This window comes from Strigops habroptila, chromosome 8, assembly GCF_004027225.2.
Source record: "Strigops habroptila isolate Jane chromosome 8, bStrHab1.2.pri, whole genome shotgun sequence".
NCBI classification, from domain to species: Eukaryota; Metazoa; Chordata; class Aves; order Psittaciformes; family Psittacidae; genus Strigops; species Strigops habroptila.
This window is the reverse complement of record NC_044284.2, coordinates 36,241,546-36,264,577: the sequence shown is the minus strand read 5'-3', so window position 1 is coordinate 36,264,577 and position 23,032 is coordinate 36,241,546. Positions and strand designations below refer to the sequence as shown.

Genomic DNA, 23,032 nt, shown 5'->3' with positions numbered 1-23,032 from the left:
CCAGACAGACGCGTAGAATTTCAGATCTAGTTAATCCCACCTTTATCAGCGCAGGAATGTAATGCTTTTCACAAAGCATAATCCTCTTTGCAATCATGTGTTCTGCCAAACTACAAACTTTCTGCTCCCGTCCTTCTTTCTTGGGAGAGGATTTGAGGCAATAATCCAGGCCTACCAACTTATTTTCTTTAATGAGCAAGGGACAAATGAGCACAGCATTGCAGAACACGCACACACACAAACCTTGAAGCAGTTCCTGGTTCTGTCATGCCTTTGAGGGATGCCCTGAACTGAAGGACTGAGGCTGGAAACGGTGACCTCCGCTTGTGCTGAAGCCCAGACAGACAGGGCAGAGGCAGCTGCAACCACAGCCAGGGCCCGCTTATGACCGAGGGCAATTCTGGAGGCAGCAGACATCAGCAGGTGCTTTAGAGGGCAAGAAGTTCTGCAGGGTCCATGCAGCTTGGGGTCTTTATGAGATTAGGCATCAGCTGAAAGGAAGCAGAGCGAATATCACAGCCCTGGTAGTCCTTGGGAAGCTATGGCAGAGAAAGCCCCTGACAGGGGGAGCTCCCTTCACAGCCCCAGCTGGTGCCTCGCCGAGCTGCAAGACAATCCAGCATCACACTCACGACTGCAGACGGACTTACTTGCAAAGGGCATGGGTGGCTTATGGGTTCTCTAAATACTCCCCATTATATTATTTACCACTTTCACTCTAAAAACCACTGAGCTGCCTCCTTACCCATTGCTTCACCTTATGAAGCCTACTGAAAGATGTGCGCTAGAACTTCACTGTCAAATGACCGATACATTCTACTTCTCCTTCAAGTTTCCTAGAAACAAATCAGGGAATCTCACCACTCTGCACTTGCTGGCTATTAGAGACCAAGCTCTGCACACACGGGAGCTCCCACCATGGGAGCGTGGGGTCACTCTGCCTGCCCCAGGGTGAGGGCTGCGGCAAGGACCACATGGGCTGTCTGTGCTTCTTGAGTCTGTGCACTACTGTGGCTGCCTCTCATAAAGGCCTGCCACGCTTCTCATCGTGCAAACAAACCAGCAACCTCAGGCAGCACAACATGAAGGAAAGACACCCCAGGTGCCTCTGCTTGCTCAGGTCTAAAAAGGCAGCCCTGAGCATGCATGACTTGCTGAGACCTGAAGATGCTGAGTGCTTCCCAAGCCAGAGCAAGCCCTCCGTCTGGTTTGCACCAGCCAGGGAGGAAAATATTTTTCCTGCTCTCTTCCCTCACAACGCAGAGAGAGCGGGAATGCCGAACCAGCGACCTGCTCCTTCTTTTGGCCGCTGCATACTGTGGCAAGCGCACACCCGTCCCACGAAGAGGTGTTCTACTGGCTTCCCTACGCGAGAGGCTGCTGCCCCGCTTCCAGCCATAACCGTGGGGCATCCAAAACCTATTCTGACAGAACGCGGCTTCCTTACATCCCTTCCCCGCAGCGAGGGAGGCTCAGGTAGGGCAGCAGCGACGAGACATCGCGCAACGCGCGCCGCACGGTGCGGCGGGCCGCGGACAGCCCGCGAGGACCCCGAGGCGGGGCGCGCCTGTGGCGGCGGCGGCGGGCGCGCTGATTGGCCCCGCGGCGCGCGGGGGCGGGGAGCGCAGGGCGGGAGTAGGACCGCGCCGCGGCGGCCGCTGCGGCAGTTGGGTCGCGGCACGGCGAGCGAGAGGGGCGGCGGGTGAGCAGCGGGGCGCGGCGGGCGGCAGGGCGGGGGGACACGGGGAAGGAAGGGGCGGCGGCCGCTGTGAGGCGAGGCGGGCAGAGGTGGCGCGGCCGGAGGGCGGCGGGGCGCGGGGGCTGCAGGGCCCGCAGCGGCGGCAGCAGCAGTAGCAGCAGTCCCGGTTGGCGGCGGGGCGTGCGCGCAAGCACGTGGCCGCGGCGGAGGCTGCCATAGCCGCCTGACCTTCAAGGCGGGCAGGGCCCCGCTGCGGAGGGGAGACGTGCCCTCGGCGGGCCGCGTATCGCCCGGCCCGCTTATCTGGCAGTCCGCAGCCGGGCCCTGCCCGCGATAGCGGGGCCGCCTAGCCCTTCGCGGGAGGCTACTCCTGTGCTTTTATTTATTGGTTTTTTCCTCCTCTTCACCTTATTTTTGACGGATTGGGGTTGTTGGCCGCCTCCCGGGCTGCGTGGAGGGAGGAGGGAACATCCCTTTCCCGTTAGGTGCCCGGAGTGCTGGCTCTCTGCTCGGGCTGGCTGAAGGGGTTTGGGCCATGAGGGGCTCGGGGGGACCCTGCACTCCTGGGGGAGCAGGGAGCATCCCTGCCAGGTGCGATGGCCCCAGGCCATTGTGCTTCCCTGGCTCTTCCCCTGGGTTGGCTTGTCTGGCTTTTAGGAGACCCTCCATATGCATGCCCTGTTGTTCCCTGTCTGCCAGCTGGGAGCCTAGGCCTCAGATTGTCGCTTGGAAAAGGCTTCTCAAAGCTGCTGGGGTTTCATCTCTGTGTACTCCTGCCCTAAGTGAAAGGAGCGGATGGCCACTTTTAACCTTTGATCTCCAAATAAAGCCTGCTTATATTGCAGAGCTCCCAGGTGTAAAGCTAATCCACATGCACCGAAAGACCAGTTCAAAGTCATTTCTTAGCAGCACTGCTTGAGGGCATACTCAGGCTGCATGCTCCAAACCTAAACACCTGTCCCAACCCAAGCTGTCTAGTCACTAACTTACAAAGCTTTTTGCAGCATCTTTTCAGGAAGAAATGCTGAAGTAATTCAGTTACAGCAGATAAGTTTACTGTCTAGAGAAACCCGAATGAATGAAATGCCTTTTGGAGAGTTGCTCTTGGCTATTCTGTAATACTGCTCAAAACTGATACTGCCTTCATAAAGTGGTAAGCCATCTAGAAGAGGCTTTGCAATTGGAAGTGTTTTGGCAGGGTTGGATTTTGTCCTGCTGTGAGTTATGGCATTGTGCCACTTCTGGCTACCAGTCGGACTCACCTCCATCCTGTCAGTGAGACAGACTCCAGGAACCTTAGATATGTGGTATCTGTTGTCACAGTTGAGCGGTGCCTCTTGCCAGCATTCCCTGAGTGGAGGTGCCCCTACCATTAATAAGACTCTTGGCTGAAATCAGCCATTTGAGACTGTATTCATCATTTATATGCACACCATCTCCATCCCCAGTTCCCGGAGTTCAATAGAAGGAGTCAGTTTGTTCATCAGAACTGATATTTGCTGTGGGAATATGTGAACTTTCTACCATTGTGACTTACTTAGAAGCATGCACGTAAAATCCATGGGCAAGTGTTGTACTGGTGACAGTGACCTTGGATGTCTTACGTAATGGCAGGGGAACAGTGTGACTTGACTACATGTGTTCTGCGCTTCCAGGGCTTTGGTCAAGTTGGTGGGTACTCCTCCAGAAGGCAATGGACCATGCCAGAGCAGCAATCTCCAACTTGGTAAGACACAGCCCCCTGTGCCATTTGTCTCTTGGTGGGCTGATGGTGCTGCAGAAGGAAGTTTTGGCCACATGTGTGTCAGTATGGAGAAGATGAGAAATCCAAAGCAGTGTTGGGTGCTACTGTGTGGGTTGTGAACTGTTGCTGCGTTGCTTCAGCCAAGACTTGCAGAACTAAGCCAACCCCTGGCTTAGGGCTAGAAGATCACAGACACCAATATGGAGGATGACCAAATAGCGTTTTATTAAACAACAGCAGGTGCTTTATACCTTTCGGCCACACGGAAGTACCTGTTCTGACCCAATCAGAAGGGCAGGTTAACAAATTTTACCTTTTATGGTATTGTCCAGCCTAGCCCCACAATTCCCCTCTCCATGCTATGGGGCTTGTGAGAGTACCTAGGGGGGGGCTCTCTCTTTCCGTACATCGCGATATCTTCCGGCCGCCATACCTTAACTACCTACATATCCCCCCTCCCTATGCACCAATAAGGTGATTAAGATAAAACAATCCTAAAAATACATGTCATAAAACTTGTGTGCAAACCTAGCAAACGTGTGCTGTTTCTACATTATTTCTTATAAAAATTCTAAAAATATACATTATAAGTTTAGATAGAAAATATAAGGCACGCCAAACAGGATAACTGGAGAACAACTGAGAGTAATGGTGTATAACTAGGGATAGCTAAAGGGAGTTTTAAACGAAAACAGTCTTAGAGCAATCGCTAAAATGCCATTAATCTAATGCTAACACTCTCTAATTGACTCTTAACAAATGAAACGAGCTTGACAGGGTCCCAAAATCACTGCTATTACAATCATTGTGATTGGTCCCATTAGGTAGATATCAGGGTGGTCAGCCATGGTGAATGGTTGAACCATGACGTAAACCAACTTTGCTGTGCCTCTCGTTCCCTCCTTCGTTTTTTCCAGACCTTTCTGCAATTTGGTCATAGTGTCTTTTACTATTCTGGTGTGGTCTGCATATACACAACACTCTTCCTCTAGTGCAGTGCACACTCCCCCTTGCTGTAGAAGCATCAGGTCTGATCCTCTTCCTTGTCATCTTCATTCGTCACTGAGACGTACCGGTTGCGAGGGTGTCCGACAATCCAGTCCTGCGGACAAGAACTCACAATTTTCATTAGTTTTATTCTGATCCTCCTTTAATTCCGCCTTAATACATCTGCTAGGTACCCATCTCAGCAATCCCTCCTTTTCTACCGCTGCATACCCTCTTCCAATTGTACGCAGCCTCCACCCAGATTCCCACTGTAGTTCCCCTGGAAATTTAACTCGCACCTGGGGAAAGGTAGCTACTTGTTGTTTTAAATACTGTTTTTCTATTGGCGAATACTGTTCATGTCCTCTAATATAGTGATTTAAAGCTAACAGGGCTCGATTTAAGATATTATTTTGTTGATCTGTCGGTATTTTTCCCGAATACCCTTCTTCTTCTCCAAGGATCTTAATTTTTTCCTTGAGCGCACGATGACCGCGCTCCACAATCCCCTGGCCCTGACAGTTGTATGGGATCCCGTGTTTTAATTCAATGTCCCACTTCTTGCACCAATCTTCAACTAATGTGCTTCTAAAACAAGGCCCATTATCTGTTTTAATCGTTTTTGGGGTTCCCAGCCAGGCCATGACGGTGACCCAGTGTTGTATGACTGTCTTTCCCGTCTGCTTGATGTGTGGTGTGGCCATTATTGCACCGCTATAAGTATCAACTGTAACCGCAAGGTGTTTCCTAGGGGCCATGAGTGAACATTCCGTAAAGTCTGTCTGCCATAACTCTCGTGCTTGCAGCCCTCTAGGATTCACTCCAGCCTCCCATAATGGGGAATGCTGGCAATAGGGACAAGTAGCGACAACTTCCCGAGCTTCTCTAATAGGAATATTACATTCTTTTGCCAATGCTTTTGCACCAATATGTAGCTTCCGGTGTAGTTCACTAGCCTGTTGTAACGTCCACAACCTTTTTGCAGCAGAATCTGCTTTTGTGTTACCTTCCACCAGTGGACCAGGGCAATTTTGGTGGCTATTGATGTGAATCACTGTGACTGTACCAGTTCGCTTTCCTAATGCTTCTTGTAATGCATTTGAAATGTCCCCGTTAGCGTATCCTCCTCTCTTCATTGATTGAACCAATTTGTACACGTACATAGAGTCTGTACAGACATTAATATGTTTTTCAGGAGTTTGTTCAAGCGCTAGACACATAGCTTTTGCCTCTAGCCATTGAACACTCTTCCCTGCTTCTACCCAGATTAGTTTTTCCCATTTATTGGCTTCCTTCCAGACCACCACTGCTGTGTCTGTGACAGAGGATGCATTGGTAAAATATGTCAGCCCAGGCTGGGGATTATCAAGCACTCTCAACTGCAGTGAGGGCTGTAATGCATCCATGTATCTTTTCCAGAGCTCTACCTTTCCTGTCTCAACCTTCCCATGGTATGTACTTAGAGATAATTGCAGCTCTACTTCATTCTCCATCAGTTCTGTCACCTGTTTTTTAGTCCAGGGCAGCCAGATGACATCTGGTTCCTTGCCAAATGTTTTTCTGCTTGATTTTCTTAAAGATTCCATTACAAAAACTGCAACCTTGCTCCACCTCACAAAGCTGTCATTTCCCTTTGAAGAGTATGCCCACAACAGGGGACACAATTCCTTCTTTCTGTCTTGTCCTAGCATTCCAAAACAGCCTCCTTTGGTAAAGGCCCAGGCTAAAATGATGTCCTTGCCTGGTTGTATGCGAATAAGGGCAAATTTCTCTGTTCTGCGTTGGATTTCTACCAACGCCTTTCGCGCCTCCTCTGTAAGAGTGCGTGGTTCCCAAATTTGATTACCCTTTAGCAGGTCATAAAAAGGTTCCATTAGGTCATTGGGGATCGGAACAAAAGTTCTCAACCATTGAATGGCCCCCACTAGCTTTTGAACATCGTTAAGTGTCTTAATTTCTGGATTTATTTGGATAGGTTGGGCAGTGACCTGCTCTCCCCTAATTTCTGTTCCCAAGTATTTGAGTGTACTACCCTTTTGAATCTTCTCCTCTGCTATGTTTAACCCGAATTGCTGTAAATTGGTCTGCACCTGTTGGAACAAGGAATCCAGGACGGCTCTGTCCTCTGCAGCCATCAGGATATCATCCATGTAATGCAAAACCTTTGTTGAACTCCACTTTTCCCTGATACCCTCCAGCGCCTTAGCCACGTAACGCTGGCACATTGTGGGTGAGTTTTTCATACCTTGTGGCAGGACTGTCCATTGCCAGCGTGTTGCTGGCTCCTCCAAATTGATTGCAGGTAGGGTAAAGGCAAACCTTTTCCGGTCTTCCAGGGCAAGAGGGATGCTGAAAAAACAATCTCGAATATCAATTATTATGATATACCAATCCTGTGGGATAGCAGAAACAAGCGGCAGACCAGTTTGCAAAGGTCCCATCGCTTCCATCTGCGCATTCACAGCTCTCAGGTCATGGAGTAATCTCCATTTGTTTTTGTTTTTCTTTCGAATTACGAATATCGGGGTGTTCCATGGACTAGTAGAAGGCTCAAGATGACCACTTTGAGCTTCTACCTTCACAATTTCCTTGGCTGCTTGTAATTTTTCTTGAGTGAGGGGCCACTGTTCCACCCAAACCGGATCATTCGTCAGCCAAGTAATTCTATCTTGTTGTGGGTCAGGTTGAGCAGTGGCCCCCCCTAAAAATCCTTCATAGTAATTCCCATTTGACGGAGTGCATCTCGGCCTAACAGGGCTTGTTCTATCCTAGCAATAACAGGAGTCACTGTGGCAACCGTTTTCCCTGCTCTTCATCATCTATTATAAACATCATTGGCTGCGAGCTTACAAGAATGTTAGTATCCCCTCCCGCCCCGGTGACCTATCAAAAGTGGACTGTCGGAGGGGATGGGTGGGATCTGTCGTTGCAGCTTGTATGCGGCCTTGCAGTTCGAGATACCATGCCTCCTTCAAAAGAAGGAATAGCAGGCCAGTTAGTACCGCCCTTGCCAGCTGCCTAGCGTCGGCAGGGGCTAGTGGCTGGACGTGGGCGGAGTCGAGCAGCATAGGTGTGGTTTCGCTCGACAAACCTTCCTCTTTTATTGCCTTGTGAAGGGCCTGCACCAACTTAGCGTCTAGGGGCGTCCACATAGCTCCTCCTTGTGGCCCAACCTGAACAGGGAACGCCTGTGGAGGCGCGGCCGCAGGTACAGCTTCTAGGGTTACGCCACTTAGCACACAGTCTTTCGCAATCAAGTTCCAATTTGGCTGCGCCACAGGGGGCGGGGTTTCGCCCAGCCGCTCCAAGGCGCGTCCCCGCATCCCCGCCTGCGCCTCCAGCACATCCATCGCCCTGCCAAGTTCCTCCACAAGGTCCCCCGGTGTCCCACGCCCCTCCTCCCCGGCACCCGAGCCCCGAGGGGGTCCAGCGCCACTCGCCGCAGCCTCCTCATTTTCTGACTCAGAATCAGAACGCATTTCACATCCACCTCCCCGCCATTCCCGCCATGCCGTTTGTTCCTTCGGGGTACTGCGTTCCTTCTTCCGTGCCCCAAAGGGCCCTGCGTCACCGCCACCCACACGTTTCAATCCCAGGTCTAATAATTCCTCGTCGTCTAGATGCCTCAGTACCATGCCTGGGAACGCATCTAGGGGGTCCACATTCTGATTTTTTGATTCACCCGGCCCAGACTCGCCGCCCCTGATTGCAGCGTCCCCTTTAAGACATTGCTTGTTAGGAAGGGCTGCAGACTTGCTGCCCTTGACTGCAGCATCCCCCTTAAGACATTCCTCGTTATAATGAGCTACAGTATCTTTTAACTCCCCCCACGGATATGCCGGTGGTGCGGGGGGCTCCTTTCGCGCAGCCCCTCCTTGCGCACCGGTTGCAGAGGGCTCCTCTTCAGACTCAGTAACAAGAAATGCCTGCGGCTCAGGCAGCTGCTCTATAGATTTATCCTCCACCTCGTCCTCCCCACCATCACCAGGCTCGCCAGTCTGCACTGCCGCTGTTGTAGTGGGAGGTGCAGTTTCAAGCGCGGCTCCCTGTAAGTATAACTGCACCGTCCCCCACGCCTCCCGATCTTGCCGAGCCCATTGCAATAAGGCCAATAACTTTCCCAGAGTGATGAGAAGATCTGGCTTTCCCGCCAGTGCCTGCTCAATCAGTGTCTGTTTAAGTTGTGGCCAATTTTTGGAATTAAATATCTGAGCAGGGTGACCAAGCACCCCACTGTGAATCAAAGATTCCAGGCACGCCTTAATGCTGCCAGATTTGATACAAATCTTGAAATCCTTTGCCAACGTTTTCAGTACCTTAACCGTCACATCCATGCTCGCGAGCTACACCTCTGCCCTCCGAACGAATCACGTCGGGGTCACCACTTGTTGCTGCGTTGCTTCAGCCAAGACTTGCAGAACTAAGCCAACCCCTGGCTTAGGGCTAGAAGATCACAGACACCAATATGGAGGATGACCAAATAGCGTTTTATTAAACAACAGCAGGTGCTTTATACCTTTCGGCCACACGGAAGTACCTGTTCTGACCCAATCAGAAGGGCAGGTTAACAAATTTTACCTTTTATGGTATTGTCCAGCCTAGCCCCACAATTCCCCTCTCCATGCTATGGGGCTTGTGAGAGTACCTAGGGGGGGGCTCTCTCTTTCCGTACATCGCGATATCTTCCGGCCGCCATACCTTAACTACCTACAGTGAACCAAGCGTCACTGTAGCTAGCTGGCCACGATAAGGGGGTGGCTTATGCAGTTCAGTGCTGTTTGGTTATCAGTAACTGCTACAGTATCTCGGGTCTCTCAGGAAGCTGATAAGGAGGGGGGGTGAGCCTTGAACAATGTTCCAGAAGGAAGTGCTGCTGAGGAAGCTGGTAAATGCATGTGTTGTATTATGTTACTTTGGGGGTGGGAATTCAACCACAAGTCCAGCTTTTCAGTGTAATGTGCTTTGAAACAAATGTGCAGGAGCTTGCTCAGACAAGTCTGCTGGTCCTAGACAGCTTGGCCTGTGAAATTACCCTAGGCTAGGCCTGCAAACATGATGGCTTGGTCTCTGCACAAGTGTGGAGGTTATGTGGGGTTGAAGCACATCCTCTGCAAAGGGTGAGGGAAGCTGAGCTATCAAGCAGCTGAGCAGGGGCACTGCTAGGACAGGCTGCTGTGTTGTGCTTTCTGAAATGTGAGCAGCCAGCCACTTCATTGCTGGTAGCATGGGCCAGGATGAAACCGCAGGTCTGAAATTAGATGGTATTGTTTTTACTAACCAAGCTGATGTATGGTCTCTGCACCTCCAGCCCCTGACTTGTAGTTTGAGAGCAAGCTGAGAACTGTGAAAGAGGTAAAGATATTGTAACAGAACTTGGGTGCTTGCCACCAGCTGCTTCTCCAGTACAGTGGAGAGGGCCTGCAGGACCATTGCTCCCAAAACTATTCCTCTGGCCTTTTAGCCAGGCTCCTGCCTGTCCCAAACACAGCCATGCCCGCAGGCAAGTTCAGTGGCTCTAATGGAAGCTGAGTGGTTCTGCTCAGTGCCTGGCTATGCCTGGAATTGAGTTTAACTGTCTGTTAATCTGAACGCCTGCCTTGCGCATGGGCTGCTGCTCTGTGAGCAGTTGGGCTATGTGTTGCAGCTGTTCAGAAAAGTGGGCTTGAGGCTGGAAGCTGCTCTGCTCAGGCACTGATAAACTCTTGCTGAATGGTGCGAGTTGCTGGTGGATGCAAGAGGTGTGTCCTCAGCTTTCGTGTTAGCTGAGGTAGCAGGATTCCCATGGGTCAGTTTTCTTCAGCCTAGCAGCTTCATAATACTCATCAATAGAGTAATTTAAGAGTAGCTTGGGGCAGTTTAACACAAGACTATCTAGATGCTGCATGAAAGTATTCACATGAAAGTGGATGTGGCTAAAAGGCACAGCCATGCAGGGGTTGCCTTCCCTTTCCTCTGTGGTGATCAAAGTTCCCTTCTGTGCAAACTGCACATGTTCAAGTCAGATCGATGCGCTACTGATTAAGACCAGGAGTTTCTGCTTCAGTCAGACTTTGCCATGGGGTAATGTGGGAAATGCTGATGCTATTGGCTGTGTCATATCTGAAATAGACTCCAAACTAAACTCTGACCAGTGTAGCTTTGAACTTGTGTAGGGCAAACATGCTAAATAGGCCCTGGAGACCCCGTGCTGGGTCTAAGTCTAACTGTTCAAAGAAGCCAGCCTGACTTACTGAAAGCCAAATGCTCAGGCTGTACTGGAGCAGTTTCAGGTGAACAAGCTGCATTTGATTTGGAGCATGGGTGCAGCTGGCTGCAGGGACAGTAGGCTGATGTAGCAAACTCTTCCGTCACATGACTGTCTTTCGATACAGTTTGGTGGCGAGCCAATGTCGTACACACGCTTCAGCATTGCCCGGCAAACAGATGGAGACAACAGCCATGTGGAGATGAAGCTGTCTGCTGATGATGAGGAAGGAGGGGAAATTGGGAGACAAGAGCACGTGCATGCCAGCATGCCTCCACGGAGGAGTGGCAAGAACCTCTGCTTCCTAGTCATTGCAGCTCTCCTCCTCCTTCTGATTGGTAAGGAAGGGTGGGAGGCAACTGCATGAAGTGGATTCTGGTATTGAGCATATCTGAGGCCATTAGTATTTGGATCTGTATTGTTTCATGAGACAATTAAAGAGCCTGAATCCAGACTGCAGCCTCTTGTCAGCAAGTATGTCTGCCTCAGACTTATGGTACAGAACTGGCACAAAGAAGTGTGAAATTTGACAGTGGAGCTGTGTCTTAGCTGAAGGGTAAGCTGGTCCATGTGGCAAGTGTGCTGGTTTTCCTTTGATTAACTCTTAACACTTCTCAAGTGATGTGGCTCAATATATCAGTAAAGCCTCTGGTGTTTGTCTCAAGAGTTTTAACGCTGCCACTGGGCTAAAGTAAGCATTCTTCTTCCAAAGTGGTGCTGGACGGACTCTGCCAAGCACAAGATCACATTTACAGTGTACCTTGAACGTGCCACCTCAGGCAAAATGTCAAGCTGCATAGTCCTGTCTGTCCTTAGCTATGCCAGTTTGTCAGAAATGGTGTGAGAGCAGAGATGCATCTTAACCCTGAAGCTGCTTTGAATGCACTTGTGTGGTGTGAAGGTGGTTTAGTCATCTCTGCAGCACAACAAAATACCTCTTCTGCCTGTAGGGTTTCTGATTGGCTACTTGAGTTATCGTGGACGAATGCAGAAGGCTAGCAGGTGTCTGGATGGAAGTGGCAAGTGTGAGATGACTCCTACTGCATCTTACTTAACGGAGGATGAAACTGAGGAAGAAGAGGTTCCTGGACCACCTATCTTATACTGGCCTGAGCTTAGAGCCCTGTTGTCAGAAAAGCTGTCAGCCAGATGTCTTGAGGACAGCTTGAGGTAACGGTTCCAGGAAGCTTAACTTACAGCTATGAGAGGCACAGCCTGTGAGCAGAACTCCTCGAGCTCCTTTGGAGAGCAAGGGCCTTAAAGATAATGTGGGGTAGTATGTGGTTAAACATGGGCTTAAATGGCTCATCCAACTTGGGTTTGCAGGCTGCAGCACTGCAGTGCAACCCGGTGCTGTAGCGTAAGCTATGTATCTGTTACCTACAGGCAAAGGGCAAACGAGGACTCTTTTGAAGCTGGACAGATCGAAGATGAGAAAGCTGCCAGCTACATTCATGACCAGTTTAACAGCTTCCACTTGGATGAAGTCTGGAACGATGAGCACTACATTAAACTGCAGGTCAAAGGCAGGTACGTTAATGAAGAGGTGCAGATCTCTTCCTTGCAGCATAGATATCTGTAGTCTTGAGCAAACACATGTTTTCTGCTGAAAGCAGTGCTGAAGTTGTGAGCCAGTTACTGCTCTCCAAAGAAGGCCTCAAGCTAGCCAAGCAAGAGCTGCTCCTGTCTCTTCTTCAGCTTGCCAAATCCAGAGGGTCTGGTAACAGCCTGGATTTTTCCTGGGGCAGCTGGTTCTTCAAAGCATGCTTAGGAAGTAGAGAGAAAACAAACTTGAGTAAAAACTAGGCTGAAGGGCAGATTGCCTGTGTGTAAAACTGCGGGTGTGGGCACTGTCTTGTCACCCAGATGGGTGCTGGGGACCTGGCAGTGGCTCCTATAGTAGCTCAGCAGGTTATCAACAGGCACTGTGTTGGCTGACAGCCCGCACCTTTGTCTTACTTGCCCTCTTTGTGTTGGGGGAGAAATGAATTTGCTTAGCTCCTCTTAGGAGATGACTAAGAGACCTGGAAGCGCAGATTCTTTCTGCCCTGTCTTAGAAGTTAGCCTTCATTAATGTCTCTGAACAACCGCAGAGATTCTTGCATGGAAGTACTGGGATGAGTCTGCCTGCTTCAGGCTCTACACTGACTTGATCGTAATTGCTGAAATATGGGAGCTAGTTAAATATGGAGTTTATGTATGAAAGAACATAACACTGTCTCTTTACATTTAACAGTAGCAACAACAGAGTGTCTATTCTGCAAAATGGTAAAGAGGAGGAATTGGAGAGTCCCAGTGCATACGTGGCATACAGCAAGACTGGCTCAGTTGTTGTAAGTGACTCCAAGAAGATTTCAGAAATGTGCTTGCACCCTTACCAGGTGGCAATGTTCAAAATATGTCCCTTTGAGATATGAAGTGTATAAGCCATCCCCAGTTAGAGACCTGGGTTGGTGGTGGGGAGAATTCAGTGAGGAGCAGGCCCACATTTTCAGCAAGAAGTGAAAGTAACTGTTTACACTTCTCTGCTGGGATCCAGACAGGAACCTCGTCAGAAATGCTGCTCAAACAGGCATGTTGCATATGATCAGTTTACATTATTGAGCCTGAACTCCCCGCTGTTAGCAGGAGTCACTGTTACTGTGACTCTGTAGGCTGTATCAAGTATCTTACTGACATAAGACTGCTGCATTTATAACCAGTGTTTCTGTCCCAGGGCAAACCAGTTCATGTGAACTATGGACTGAAAGCTGATTTTCAGAAGATAGAGAAGCTGGGTGTTTCACTGAATGGAACTATACTCATCTTCAGAGCTGGAAAAATAACCCTTGCTGAGAAGGTAAGCAGTCCATGCTCCAAAGCCTGGCCAAATTTGGCAGCAGGAAGCTGTGTTTCCTCCTCTTTGAGGCTTAGAGGTGTGTCTTTGTTCAGGTCTCTAGAACTTGTGTTTGTAGGCTTGTCCCTGCAGGTCTCGTCCTGTGTGTATGCACTTAGCTTCCATGTGCAGATCTGGACACCAAGACTGAACAGAGCTGGTTACCCTTCATGGTGGCATTCATGTCCTCTGGCAGTCTTGCTGGGACAGCCAAGCATCTGGAGTGATGGAGGCAGCCTGGGGGCTATATGGTGCAGAGCTGGCTGGTATTTCTAGATACAGCAGTAGAGCTGTTAGAAGCAGAACAGCCTTGCTTTCAGAACCCCTCTTGTTGCTGCAGCCAGGTACTTTCAAATCTTGGCTGCACTGTCTCACTTGGGCTAAGTGAAGGTGGTGGCACTGCATGCCCAGTCAGCTGCCTTGCGTGTTGCTGTAATGCTCCTTGTGTAGTGAGTAGAACCAAATAGGCAAGCAGCCTAAAGGATCCAAGTCCTTCTGTATGCAAGCTTGTTGTAGGTGTCTGACCCAGAGCTGTCTGTCAGATGGGTGTTTCTGAGGAGGCTGGGGCATAGCACTCTTTGCAAGCAGGCGCAGTCTGACTGCACGTAAGACACAGGAAGAACTGAAAAGTGCTTCCGCAAGGGCTGCTTACTGTTTTTCCAGTCCCGTCCCACTTTTCAAGCTGGTATCTAACCTTGCAAGAGTGTTTGTACTGGTGGCATATCAGTGGCAGGCCTTAACTCCCCTTGCTTGCAGTACAGATGTGCAGTAAATGTTCCGGTTTGTTACAGGTTGCAAATGCCCAAGAGGCAGGAGCAGTTGGTGTCCTGATGTACCTGGATCCCTACGATTACAAGAACACGGATGCACTTGTCCCCTTTGGACATGTGAGTATGCAGCTGGCTCCCCTTTTGTGTTCTTGTTAACCTTTCTCACTGTGGACTGCAGCAGTCCTCGTGCAGGCCTCTGGTTCAGCAGTGCTTCATGCCCTTGTGTAGATGAAAACTGTTGGGCTTCTCTGAGACTTGAGGGCTCCTCTTGCTTTTCACAGGCCCACCTTGGAACTGGAGACCCTTTCACCCCAGGCTTCCCTTCTTTCAACCACACCCAGTTCCCACCAGTGGAATCTTCTGGACTACCTCGCATCCCTGTTCAGACTATCTCTAGCCAAGCAGCAGGCAAGCTGTACAGGTAATAGTTTCTCTTGGCTTGCAGGCTAAGCTGCTGTGGCCCTCTTGGAGGAGTCAGGATGGTCTTGAGGCGCTGTGAGCCCAGGGAGCTCTCTGCTGGTCTGTACTGTGTATCGCAGTGAGCACTTACTGGAACTGGCTGGAGAAATGTTGCTAGTGTCCATGTCTTATGTCTTAAAGACTGAACTTAAGCTAGTGTTGGATTCCTCTTGGCTTCTGCCTCCTACCTCTCCCTGCATAATTAGTGGTACAGGACTACAGGCTATCTCCTGAGCAGGTCCTGAACAAAGCTGCATCTGCAGTTGTAGGCTTGCTTTCTTCACAGGATAGCTAGATGAGGTCAGAGCTGTATAATGAGTTCAAAGGACCTCTCTTTTTTCCCCTCAGCAAAATGGATGGAGAAAAATGCCTTCTGGAGTGGAAATCTGGGGTCATGGGATGCAAGATGATGCTGGGCAGCACGACCAACATGACAGTAAAATTGAGCGTGAGCAATGCTATGGTGGACCAGAAGATACTGAACATCTTTGGTGCTATAAAGGGATTTGAAGAACCAGGTAACAGCAACTGCATTGTGGCTTAGTCTTGAAGGGAACCCTTCCTCTTCTGTGATCATCAGATAACAGCTGCTCCTACAAAGACAACCACTTCCTTAGCAGAACCAAGACCCTTCCCGAAGGGTCAAGGAAAAGGCTAAACCACACTGCCAGAGAAAGGCTAAATGATTGCAAGCAGTGTGCCAGATTTAGGAGTCAGACTCCATACTCTGTTCCTAGCAAAGGCTCAAAGCTGCTCTTTTGATAAATGGTGTTTACAACCTGAAGCTTGCAGCTCAGATCTTGTTGTCTCCTTTATAGATCGATATGTTGTGATCGGAGCCCAGAGAGACTCCTGGGGCCCTGGAGCGGCCAAGGCTGGCGTTGGAACTGCCATATTGTTGGAACTTGCCCGTGTGATCTCAGACATAGTGAAGAATGGTAAATACTTGTGCAAAAGCCTGGGGGTGGGAGGTAGTGCAGGTTTATTTCTCTGTGTGTTGACATTGGAGAGCCCAGCAAAATAATCCTATGGGAAGGCAATAGGGAATCTGACTAAGCTTCCTGGAAAGCTATTGCTTTTCCAGCGTAGACAACTTAGCTGCAGTGGGCATTTGCTTCCACTGCATGCTTGTATCTGGTATTGCTAGAGTGCAAAAGTGTCCTTGGATAGCACACAGTGCAAACCTCACACTTGAACTGTTTATTGGGCAGCCAGGCCTAAAGGTGGGGAAAATACTGAAGTGGCTGACCAGCTGGAGGAGTGGAAGCTGCATGGTGGCACTTAGTATGAGTGTTCTTGTCTCCAGGGTTAATTTTGGGCTCAGGCAGCTAAACAAAAAAGGAGGGAAATGCAGACAGCATGGTTTTCCTACACAGCTCATGGGGGTCAGGGTAGAGTGTCCATGCCTCATCTAGTGTGCATATTTGTCTGCAGCAGCCAGAACGCTTTAGCTCTGTCTCGGGAGCAGGAGATTTATCACCCCAGGCCCTCAGCGCTAATCTACATCTCTATGGGGGAAGGACAGACATCTCAGTCTCCCTCTCTTTGCAGGTGGCTACAAACCAAGGCGCAGCATCATCTTTGCTAGCTGGAGTGCAGGAGAGTACGGAGCTGTGGGTGCTACTGAATGGCTGGAGGTACTGTTTCTTTGGTGGACTTCTGTGTGATGACTGTGCAGTTGTGGTTTTCTGGAGTTGTATTGCTACTGCTCATCTTAAAATACTTGTTTTGTTCTAGGGGTACTCTGCAACGCTGCATGCCAAAGCCTTCACTTACATTAACTTGGATGCTGCAGTTCTAGGTAACCTGCTACTCTTAAGTTTCTTGAAACTGAGTGGGACCAGAATAGCTTTACCGATATCCCTTAACCTCCAGGAATGGGGGCTTTGCCAAAGGTATGCGGAGCCTGAGCCAAAAGGAGGCAGCTCTGCTAGGTGCTGATAGACTGTGCTGTGTCTGTTGAAGATCCTTTGGCAACAACCTGTAGATCAGTAGTTGCTCAGTCACAGGTCTGAGCAGCTCTAGCAGCAGTGGCTAATTGTGCCAGCATGTCAAATGCCCTTGTCATTTTTTTCAGGCTCCAACCACATGAGGATTTCTGCTAGCCCACTGCTGTACACGTTGCTGGAGAGAACTATGAAGGGGGTGAGTTGAAGGGTCTTGGGCTAGTCAAGGTGACTGTGGTTTTAAGGAAAGCAGCCACAACTGTGCTGGCTCATTTTTCCCAGCTGGCACCTTCTGAGGAGAAGCCCTGAATAGGAGAAAGGGCTGAGATACTCTGGAAGGCCCTGTGTGAAGTCAGCTGGGCTCTAGGAATTGCAGTTCATGCATGCAGAATCTAAAACTGGCAAATGCCACAGTTCAGTGGGAGGTGAATGCTTGTCCTGCGTGAACTGTGTGGAGAAAAGAGATGCCTGACTGGCATCTGCACAGCAATGCAAGCTTCAGGATGGACCTGGAATCCCCAGCAGAGGTCAGAACAAGTGCAGTGACTGTTAATCTCTGTGCAGGTGAAGGACCCAACAAAGGATTCAGGAAACCTCTATGACAGAGTTGGCTCTGACTGGGTGAAAACAGTGTAAGTATTGTCATCCTGTTCTTTAGGAAAGCAAATCTCCATAAAGGAACAGACTAAATTGCCTCTGCTCTGTGTGCTGGAGTGTCATACTGCTGTCCGGGGGGGGGGGGGTCTACCAGCTGCAGTGGGATCAGGCAAGTGTGAATAGTACACTCGCTGCGCTTAGTGCTGCCCCAAGCTGCCTGTAGGTAGCCCGGACACCTTTTTGTAGAGCAAGAACAGCCTTGTCCAAAGACAGGTGGCTGGAAATGGACGAGCAGCCCTCAGTGCTTGGCTGGGGTTCCTTGCCAAAACCAGTCTCATCTAGACAGGGTAGTCCAGTTGGCTTACAGCTCCAGCTCTAGGGCTTGCAGCTTTTCTCCTGGTGTGTCTTAAGCAATTGGTAACTCAGTACTTGTCTTTTGCAGTGTTCCCCTTGGTTTGGATAATGCAGCATTCCCTTTCCTGGCCTTCTCGGGAATCCCGGTGGTTTCCTTTGGTTTCTGCAGTGTAAGTGCTGTCCACTTGACTGGTGTATTCATTCCGGGCAAAGTGTTGTCAGGATATCTGCTCTCCAGGGTGGCAGAACACAAGGTGCTGTCCCAAGCTCCTTGTCCATGCAAGAGCCTCTCTGGGGGAGGAGATGCAGCCTCTGGACCTGGTGGCTGTGGCAATACTTGCTGTGAAAGCAACTTCTGGGGCATGGTTGGCCTACAGTCTCTGTTCCAGAGTCCTGAACACTCTTTATTTTGTTGGGAGAGGGGGCACTTGCTCTGCTGGAGGCTCAGATGTCAATGTTTCAGAAGTTAAAAGTACTAGAAAGATGTCATGCTGTTGCTGCTTCAGTGAAAGACTGTACTGTGGCCTGCTGGTCAGCAAGCGAACTGCATCGGGAAGCAGTACTGTAGGCTAAAGCAAGTGCTAATTCAGACTGTTCAGGTGGGGTGCTGGAGCTTGGGGCTCGAAAAAATGGTATCAGCCAGGCAGCCTGCTCTGTTACTGCAAGGTGTGCAGCTGGGAGCCTTTCTGATAACAGCTTCCTCTGCTTATTGCTTGGATTTTGATAGTGTTGGACTTAATCCACAAAAAAACTTGAGTTATCCTATCAAGAAGGGTTGGAGGATGCTACCAGCACATACTAAACTGGGTGCTGGGGTTTGCCTGCCTGTGCTTCTGCATTCAACTCTGGTAGGGGAAAAGCTCTATGTGTCTTTGGGTCCAACAAAGTAGTAGAGCATCCTGCTGATTGCTGGAAACTGTGAGGGATGAGATGCAGGAGCTCCATTCCCTTCCTCTGTGCTTTTGAAGTTTTGCCCCTCAAGTCTCGCTACTTAGCAGCACAAGGAGATGGGATGTGGTAGAAGTAGCAAGCAAACTTGCAGCGGGAGGTAAAAAATCCTAGCTGGAGAAGCACTCTTGCCTAACTTCAATGCCTTCCTTCTTGCAGAAAGATGAGGAATATCCCTTCTTGGGCACTACTGAGGACACTGTCGAGAACCTGAAGATGACTGACAAGTTGTACGCTCTTATGCGTGCTGTTGCAGAAGTTGCTGGACAGATAGCTCTCAGGCTGACCCATGATCATGAGCTTTACCTGGACTTTGAGAGATACAGTGAAGAATTGCTAGCATTCCAGGAGAAGTTTTTGGCCTATGATCGGGATGTGAAGGTAAGAGAGGCTCAGAGTGCTCTGAATTCCTGCTACAGGGCCATGTGCTAATAAGACTCTGCTGTCATTGGATACAGCAGCATGGACATCTTCCTCCTTTGGGCATCAGAGTGTACCAAGATGTGAAAGGAATTGATGTTCCTTGCAGAGCAGTGGAGGCAGAGTCGCTGTGTCAGACAGATTTAGCTAATCTGGCTGTGGTGAGCTCTTGAGGAAATGGACGTGGATGGTTTCTTCTCTGGTTACCATTCACAGCACAGTGCAGCTTTGCATCTCATTTGCACCTCTGCTGAGAGCTCACAAGAAACTGTAGGTGGGGAGAGACGTCACTGGGCTCAGTGACCTCAGAGGAGCCTGCCAGGAACTCGCTCTGCTACTTGGTTAAACTGGGGGGGGGGGAGGGAAACAATAAACCCAACACTTTCTCTTGGTAAGAGAGCAGCAAAAGAAGAAAATCAGGTTTGCTAACAGCTCGTCCCTCACAGGCTCTGGGGCTGACCTTGAACTGGCTGTTTTTTGCCCGTGGTGACTTCCAGCGAGCTACAGATACACTGAGACGAGACATTGCCAACAGCGACAGGGAAAACAAGATCGTCCGCAGGGCCCTGAATGACAGGATCATGAAGGTGGGTACAACTGGTTTTCCTTTTTGCACGAAGGAAAGAAAGGTTGGGATGGGCCTCTTCCTCACTGTGCAGACTGGTGTCTCTTCACTTGCTTAGTGTCAGCGTGACCGACTTCTGCACTTGCTACTGCGAGAGGGTCTGGCACAGCACAGAGGTGCTGTGAGAAAGGGCTGGGTGGGGATCAGAGGTCAGGAGTTCTGTGGCAGATTAGGAAAGAAAACTTGGGAGGTGAGGGTGTAACCCTAAATTTGCACCTCTGCTTCAGGTGGAATATGACTTCCTCTCCCCGTACCTCTCGCCAAAAGATGCTCCCTTTCGCCACATCTTCTTCGGCAGAGGCTCCCACACCCTGCAGAGTCTGCTGGAGAACCTGCAGCTGCTGAGAACCAGCAGGGACAGCGTGGACGTGAACATGCTGAAAGAGCAGCTGGCCCTCGTGACCTGGACCATTAAAGGAGCTGCCAATGCCTTAGTGGGTGATATCTGGGATACAGACAACGAATTCTAGACATGGCAAACACATGGGTAAGGTACAGGATTAGGGATACCCACTCCCTAACATGGCATTATTTTTCTGTAGATTTTCTGGCAACAAATATTTTTTGACCAAAGTTGAGCTTAAAATTCAAATCTCACCTTGACAAATTCACAGGAGGCAGTTTTAAAGCAGGTACTAGGATTACCATGAAATCTGCTCTGACCAGGCTCCCATTTGACAAACCAGTCATGTACAGCTGCTTGTGGGGCTTTGCTTTACAGTGTACTTGAGAACCAAGAGCTCAGGTGACTCCTGAACTGGTACCTTGAGTGGGGAGGTACCTCGTCTATTTAGGGTTTTAATTGTTGGCCTCCTAAACCTAGTGATAAAATGGGGAATGGACTCCTCTTAACTCTTGTAATGAGGATCCCTTTTCTGGCAGGGAGCTGCAGAGATCAACCTGTAGCTCAAAAATAAACCAATCTAGTAATAGCCCGCAAGTGCTGGATTATCAGCAAGCTCTGAAGTGCCCAGCCTGCCTCTACTCAACAGGAGGGTCCCAACAACATCTTAGAGGCTTATTCTGCCAAGGCAGGTCTCGATACCCAGGGAAAATGACCCAAAGATTATCTAATGCCCCCTTTAGATCCTTAGCTGGTACCTCAGTGACTCCTGCGGCATTGAGGAATGGCTCTAGACTGGCACTTCAGACCTTGCTGTTGTGGGGCCTTTTGTGAAATCGAGTCTCTTGCTGGCCAAACCCTGTCTGACTGATGCCATTTTGCAGGATGGCTCTTGTTTGGCACTGAGATATTTATTTGTTTATTTATTTATCAGTGACAGCGTTCACTATAAATGGTGTGGTTTTTTTATAGAAGATAATTATCGGAAGCAGTGCCTTCCATAATTATGACAGTTATACTGTCGTTTTTGAATAAAGCAGCATCTGCTATTACAATCAAACATGATACTGGAACTTTGCATTTAACATAACCTAAACAGGCCCCTCAAAAAAAGTTTTGGAAAACTAGCAATTAAGCTTTCTGTGGCAAAAACACCCCTCTGGAAGAAACCTGAATGTGTAAACCTGGTAGCAAGTCTCCAGGTTGTGCTCCAAAGTGATCCTTGAAATGCTGAAAAATTGGAAATACTAGAAATTTGGCTTTCCTGTGGTGTCCATGCCCCTCTGTGGGTTTCGGACCCCTCTTTGTCCCCCTTTCTGGATGCAGTGTGCTCTCACAGGGAGCACGGTTTCCCCTTGGCCACAGCAGCGGAGCTCACTGTGTAGCCCTTGCTACACCTGCGGCAACACACAAACTTCTTGTAGTTCAGATTAGGCATTGGCCCGATTCTTAAACGGCAGCTTCCTGCAAACTTCCAGTACCTTATGTATCATGAAATCTAACTGACATTATCGGGGGCAGTGTCTTCCATAATGTGTAAAGAACAAGGTAGTTTTTGCCTACCACGGTGTTATATCGGAGGCAGTGACCTCCATATGTTGCACTATGGGTGTACGTAATTATCGGGGACAGTGTTTCCCATAATTGTTCTATGCTTATCATGCAATGTCATCTGCGAAGCTTGATGGTTAGTATCTAACATGGATCAATTTCCTGCAGTCCTATTTTTTCACTCTCCTGTGGTGATGCAAATACAAACTTCAGTCTGTTATGTGCTTCCCTATATTCTACCTTCTCCCTAGGCTGAACTGTTTCAAATTGCTATGCTGTCTTGAAGTGACTTCCTGCCTCCAGTCACGGGACTGGTGCTTGAATGTTTTGTGGAAACTAGGCTAGTTATACTCTGTGCTCTGTGATTTAGTAAACTTCCTTCAGATCTATTACAAGGACTTGGGGAGTTAGAGGTGAAGGTAGGGCCTGGGGCTGGCACTGTCTAGAGGGCTCTGGTCACTGCTCTAGATAGGCATGTGTGCTACCTGAAGGCTGGGGGATGCTGCTGTGTGTGCAGGGGAAGTTGCTTGCTCCCCAGGTCCCGCTGGAAACTCCAGTCTTGCCCCCTGGGTGTTGTGTGGAGTGGCACTTTTTTCATGGTGCCTCTCTGCTCCCTGACCCGAAGCTGAACACTGCTGCTTTGTGACACCTGCTGAACTCTGCTGCCTGTTCCCAGAAAGCAGCTGGCTCATTGTTGCCAGCCCTGTGCTCTGCAAACAGTTCTGGCATTTAACCTAAACCAAGCGAGTGACCTGAGCCCCAGCAGTAGTCCTTGAGGCAAAGAACAGTGTTTGGCTGGAACACAGGCCTGGCCTCTGCAAGGAGTGGGCAAGGATGAGCCCCCAGGCTGGTCCCTGAGCTCACCAAGGTTGAAGGCAAGTTTTTCACCTCTCTCAAAGCTCGATGCCCAGGCTTGTGTGACTCCTTGCTGCTCTTAACTACCCTGCTGTCTCCAAGGCATGTTGAACAGCCCCTCCGTGTTACTGTTTCCTAGTGACACTTCTCCGGATGGCATTTAGGAGCTGCTGTCTGGGAGTCCTCACTGTAGTGTTTGCATGCATCTTGATGTCAGACTTAATCACGCGCTTTGTAGCCAGCAGAGAAAGACAAAGCCTGTCTCCTGGCTGGGTGGCACAACCGTGACTGCTGGGATGTTGGGATGCCTTGCACAGCACTGGCATCGGAGTGGTGTGGGGTGTTAAACTCTGTTTCTGGGTTACCTGCTGTCTGCTTGAATAAAGTTTTAAAGCTTCAACACTCAACTCTTCTCATGGGTCCTTGAAAAGCCGCGATGCTGGGGTGGCTGTGTGTGAGCTTGGGCAGCTCTCCTGCTGCATCGGCCCGCGGTGACATGCAGTAGCAAGTCCAAACCTCATAGAGCTGAGCAGCACAAGGGGTGAGGACTCTGGCAATGAGGTGGAAGAGCACCCCTCTCCTGGGTACCTGTGGCCTCTTGGTCACTGTGTTGAT

General features: G+C 49.7%; 2 protein-coding genes across 2 annotated transcripts; one reads left to right on the top strand and one right to left on the bottom strand.

Annotated features, from left to right (window-relative positions):
* The first annotated feature begins 1,618 nt into the window (after positions 1–1,618).
* Positions 1,619–22,824, top strand: TFRC (transferrin receptor). Its single transcript, XM_030496509.1, has 19 exons — positions 1,619–1,702; positions 3,355–3,425; positions 10,802–11,012; positions 11,625–11,844; positions 12,061–12,204; positions 12,911–13,007; positions 13,391–13,513; positions 14,341–14,436; positions 14,601–14,740; positions 15,127–15,296; positions 15,597–15,716; positions 16,330–16,415; positions 16,516–16,579; positions 16,856–16,923; positions 17,289–17,356; positions 17,764–17,845; positions 18,783–19,004; positions 19,490–19,630; positions 19,896–22,824. Exons 2-19 carry the CDS (start codon positions 3,393–3,395, stop codon positions 20,136–20,138), a joined length of 2,328 nt encoding a protein of 775 aa, XP_030352369.1. The 5' UTR covers positions 1,619–1,702; positions 3,355–3,392; the 3' UTR covers positions 20,139–22,824.
* Positions 4,458–8,843, bottom strand: LOC115612330. The gene is made up of 2 exons (XM_030496510.1): positions 6,676–8,843; positions 4,458–4,545 (listed from the first exon to the last, which is right to left on the bottom strand). Exon 1 carries the CDS (start codon positions 8,762–8,764, stop codon positions 7,277–7,279), a length of 1,488 nt encoding a protein of 495 aa, XP_030352370.1. The 5' UTR covers positions 8,765–8,843; the 3' UTR covers positions 4,458–4,545; positions 6,676–7,276.
* Positions 22,825–23,032: the final 208 nt, after the last annotated feature.